Below are 5,095 nucleotides of genomic sequence, written 5' to 3' on the forward strand. Positions count from 1 at the left end.
CTATGTACAAACCAAATCCATTTGCACATTAATGCTCGTAACTTCATAGAATTAAGATAGTAAAGTAAACAACGTATTGGCCAAATCTCTGTAATATCTTGCACCTTAGAAGGGAAAGTTATATTATTGTTCATTGTTGTCTTATTCATAACTAGACACATTGCATGGCTTATATAATTAAGGCTAAAACGTGCTCCCTACTGACTTACGTATATCTTCTTTTTTAAGCAACCTAAACTTAAGCATATACGCTATTACGAAGGACTGTGGTTGGAGACACGTGGTTGGTGTAAGGTGACACCACTTTAATGTCTGCCTAAAATATTCTCAGACAAAGGAACCACCAGGAAAATGTGCATTTAAACAGGACTGGAGTGAGAGACCTGATTGGAGTCCACACTGATTCACTGGCTATGTTGGCAAAAAGTTAACTTGCAAATATTGATCAATGCTGCACGGTACAGTTTAATGAACAGACAATAAAACGGACTCAGAGAAACAGCCTGAGATCTCCAGTAATAGGGCTAGAGTCACACACATGGCTTTCATTAGAAAATACGTTCAATGTTACCAATCATTTTCCCTGTACAATTAAGAAGACTGTAAAAGGGCTTGGCAAGTGTGTAATGTCTATTTGTTTCATCATTTATTTTCACTGAGAAAAAATAATTGAATTAAAACCCAGCACCATTTTTCATATCAACAGTTTTAATGCAACATTTGTACATCTTCCTTCATCTATTAGCAATTTGAATTCAAGACACCCCCCACCCCCCACCCCCTTCCAAAATGCTGAACACAACCTTTAAATTTATTTTATTTTTATTTTTGTTCACTCAATCAGACTCGAGGCTGGAATAATAATAATAATAATTCAGGATGTTCTGAATCTGGTTTTCAAGAAAACAGTGTTTTTCTTTTTTTAATTTGAAATGAAGGTGAAACATGCTTTTCAACAGTGCAAATTTCCTTGCTGTTCTTTTTCCTTTTTTTTTTCTTTTTTTATTTACTGCTTTCAACACAACATTACACAAGAAAAGTATACACCAAATGGGTCTCTACAATATTTACGTAGTTCAGTCATAAGTGCAAAAGTAGAGAACTGACTCTGATTGTCATGTGCAGTATTCTCCTGTTTAAAAAATAAAATAAAAAATCAAGGTGGTAATGATCATTCAAGTTTTCAGCTACAATGAATAATAATTGTAGTTTATCGTCGGCGTTAATGGCAGCGGTTGTTGTTTTTTCTTTGTCGTTTTTTAAGCCAAAACAAAACCAAAAAATACAAACAAGTCAAAACAAACAGAATATCAACACACCACACGCTCCAGTCACATTTTACTATGACCCTCGTCTCATCTGCACGATTATAATGTCTCTTTCATAAGCCATAACTATGTTTCGTTATTTTTGTTTTCTTGGTGAGACTGTAAATAGGCAGATTCATCTCCAGCCATATCATAAGAGGTTGTTACTGGAGTGACAGCTAATGGAAGGCCTATGCATACAATTAATGGGATTCCACTAACACATGTACGATTGTGCAGTTAAAAATACAGCATTTAACAAAAATACAATGACATATTTATTTTACTAGTTGTTGAGGCAGCTTATTTTCCCAAGGCCTGAGATAAACACAAACCAAGACCATTCCAGTTCACATAAAAAAAATGGGTTAAGTGCAACTACTCTTGAAATAAAAAAACAGAACTTTTTTTTTTTAACTGCCACATATAATTATTGGTGACCCAACACTGTGCAACCAATTAAAAAAGTCAGTCTTCAATTTTCCAAAAAACTAGTGCAGTAAATGCGATGGCTCATACTGTTGTTTTATTATTTTGAAACGATTTGACATGTGTTTGTTGCAGAAGAATTGAGGTACCGGGTGCTTTGTAAAAAATAATAATAACATAAAAAAAATAATAATATATTTTTTTTAGAAAAAACATCAACTTCCATTCAAGACCAGGAATAATGTTTGTCTGTAAGCACTGAGTAGTCTGCGGAATGTAACCAAACAAACCTCCATATTGCAAATTCAAATTTTTATCCACTTTCCTTCTCCACGAGATGTCACGACAAATAATTCCAAAATAATAATAATAAAAATAATAATATTAAAATATATATAAAACCGGCTGATGCAACCATTTGTTTGGAGAAGAGGATCTCCCCACACATACCCAAAAAAGAGTGTTATGATTGAAATGTTCTGAATTTGTGACTAGGAGGGAGAGGTACTGCTGAACCACCCAACTGCCATTTCCAAATAGGATGGGCCTTGTGGGGTGTGAGAGAATCCTTTGTGCTGTTTAAGGAGTAGGCAGGGACTAGATCTCCGTCTTTGCCAATAATCAATGACGGTGGACTGGGGAAATTTGCCATGAAATTAAAAGGTCTTTTTATTGTAGATGCTACATTGTTGGCTAATCTTTTGCGTCTATTAGTCACTGTGAAACCATCCAGTGTCCCTTCATAAAATTCACTTTTACCTGGGGGCCGGGGACTCCTTGCTGATTTCAGATTTGGCTTGTTGGGTGGTGTCTGCAACAGAGGTCGTTTTCCTAGCACCAGTGTCCTGTAGTTTTTTCTCACTTTAGCACCATATTTGTAATCTCCTTCCTCAGGCTTGGGTGTACCTAAAGTGCATGGAAGGGTCTGACTGGGAGCCAGCAAATTTGCCAGAGAAGTGGTTTGTTGCTCAGTGCACACAGGATCCTGTTTGGCTTCCAATAAAGCCTCCTCGGATTTATGCTCGCTCACATCGCTGTCGATCTCGTCCTTAGTAACATTGCACTCATAGTTTAGCTTATTCTGTGTATCTTTGCCGTATTCCTCGCTACCACTATTGTCCTCGATTTTAATTTTAACATTGTGCAGAAATGATAGATCAGTGCATGTGTCCCCGTTGCGCGTCCGCCCAGGGTCAGCAGGGAAATCCGCTCCTCCTGGTGTTTTGGTCAAATTTTCCACATTCTCAGCGGATGCAGGGACACAGTTTGGGGGCCTGGGGGCCGTGGTATTCCTTTCCACGCATTGTTTGAGAGCTGATTGAAGGCACTGATTTGCCTCTCTGTGTATTCTTTGTTGTGGAAATGCATTGTTTTTCTTTGGGCTAGGTGAAGAGCCCCCCTCTGCTGCACAGTTAATTGTCAGGTCAGTCCTCTTTGCATGAGAAGAGAACCCAGAAAGTGGCAATTGGATCCCACAGGCTTTGTTACTCCTTGCCTCAGGAAAGGAGCCCCCTAGGCCAGGGGGGCAGCAAATACCGAGGGTCTTGGTGGGTGCCCAGGCTTGGTGGGTCCAGTCGTGGCTCTCAGATTTGATCTCACAGTGACTTGCCTTGTTCTCCCCCAGTTTAATAGAGCTGGGGCTGGGGGGCCTGGGGAACTGGCACAGGGGGTTTGGCTGTGCAGTGTGGGGAAGCTTATTAGCCGGGCTGGAAAAACTGGTTCTGCGGAAACGAATGCTTTCCACCGAGACCTGGCTGGACACAGAGCTGCTGTCAGACTCAGAGGAGCTCTCCTCTTCCGAGCTGAGATCACTGGAGTCAGACAGGCTGCCCTCCTCCTCCTCCTCTTCCTCCTCCTCGTCCGAAGACACAGAGTTGCTGCTGCTGGACAGGCTGGAGCCAAAATCCGAGTCGTTGCCAGCTTGCTCGGAGTAAGAGCTAGACTCTGAGTCGCTGCTGTGGCTCTCCTGCAGCGCACCCAGGTGCTGGGTGCAGAAGCCATGGATCAGGTGGATGCGCTCCAGGCACACCGGCGTCCCTTTGGATCTGTAGGGTTTGGGGATGAAGAGGAGCCTCCTGCCGCTGTGGAACGCGTCCTTGCCACTTGAAGATCTTTTCCTTTTGCATCTGTAAGTCTCCCCGACAGGGTCGCGCAGCCGGGGCTGGGCAATGGCGGTGGTCTGGTGGTGGTGGTGGTGGTGGTGGTAGTAGTAGGCAGGGTGCTTGTTGCACAGCACGCCCCTGATGTAGGGCAGGCTGGAGTGGAAAGCGGCTGCACAGTCCCCAGAGATCGGGCTAGTTTCATAGTTCAGGGGGCTTTTGCAAGGCGACCTTGCAATTTCTGGGTAGCTGTGACCAGTGTATTTACTTAAAAAATGAGGTAGATCAGCTGCCGGTAGGGCGCCTGGGTCTTCAGGAGCAAATGCTTTTCTCTTTATTGGCTGGGCAGATTCATTCAAACGCAGCCAAACTTTGTTCTCCTTCCAAAAGCTGGAGTAAGGGTCGGGGGATGGGTGCTCCTCTTGCAGATCTTTTGTTGACAGGGGCCTGCTTATCCTCCTCCTTTTTGTTTTAAGGACCCTCTCAGTCTTGCAGGATGTGTACAGGGCTTCCACGTCCTCTCTGGAGATCAGAGTGCACTTGGCGGCGTGGAAGGCGATGGAGTTGATCGCTTTGAGCTTCCTCAGCTCGTCCAGGTCGCAATGGTGCTTTTTCACTTTTAAGTGATCCATTCGCTTGTGCACTGTGGTCCTGGGGATGTTCTTCAGGAGATCTGTAAAGACTTGAGACAGGGCGAACATCTGCTTGCCTTTAATGATCAGGTAACCCAGCCTGACTCCATCCACCTCCTCAAACCCCGACTCCAGATCTCCCATTGCTCGGGTCATATTATCCCCAACATTTGCGGGTAACCATAAAAGAAAAAGAAAAGAAAAATGCAAATCCAGGGGGCTGGTGCTTGCAGTCTCAAGGCATCCTGCTAGGGAGAAAACCGACAAAGGCTGTTTGTTATTGCTCTTCAAACTCTATGAATAGCGCATGTAGTCACATCTACATTTATATATGCATCTATATCCATGGATAGGCAGTGTGCAATAGAAATCCTATAGCCACAGTGGAGCTCTCGAGTGCCTCTGCGTAAAAGAAGCAAGGAGACTAGCTCTCCATTGTTAGAGCAGTTCAAGGCAGAGGCTGCGAAGCCCCGTACCTGAGTCCTTTTAAAGCCCCCTGCTCCATTTCTACCCTGGAATAATGGAATGTGGCAAAGAGAGGAGACACCAGCTGCTGCTCCCGCCGATGCTATAGCTCCAAATAAAATGACACAGTATAGTGAGCCCGTCCGGAGACACCTTCATCAAT

General features: G+C 43.5%; 1 protein-coding gene across 1 annotated transcript in view; it reads right to left on the bottom strand.

Annotated features, from left to right (window-relative positions):
- Nucleotides 1–785: 785 nt before the first annotated feature.
- The window catches only part of SKIDA1 (SKI/DACH domain containing 1), a 4,334-nt gene continuing 24 nt past the window's right edge, over nucleotides 786–5,095 (bottom strand). The window contains exon 1 of the mRNA XM_063921567.1: nucleotides 786–5,095. This exon is cut by the window's right edge and continues 24 nt beyond it. Within this exon, the coding sequence (XP_063777637.1) occupies nucleotides 2,200–4,623 (2,424 nt within the window). The 5' untranslated portion in view covers nucleotides 4,624–5,095 and the 3' untranslated portion in view covers nucleotides 786–2,199.

This window comes from Pseudophryne corroboree, chromosome 5, assembly GCF_028390025.1.
Source record: "Pseudophryne corroboree isolate aPseCor3 chromosome 5, aPseCor3.hap2, whole genome shotgun sequence".
NCBI lineage: Eukaryota > Metazoa > Chordata > Amphibia > Anura > Myobatrachidae > Pseudophryne > Pseudophryne corroboree.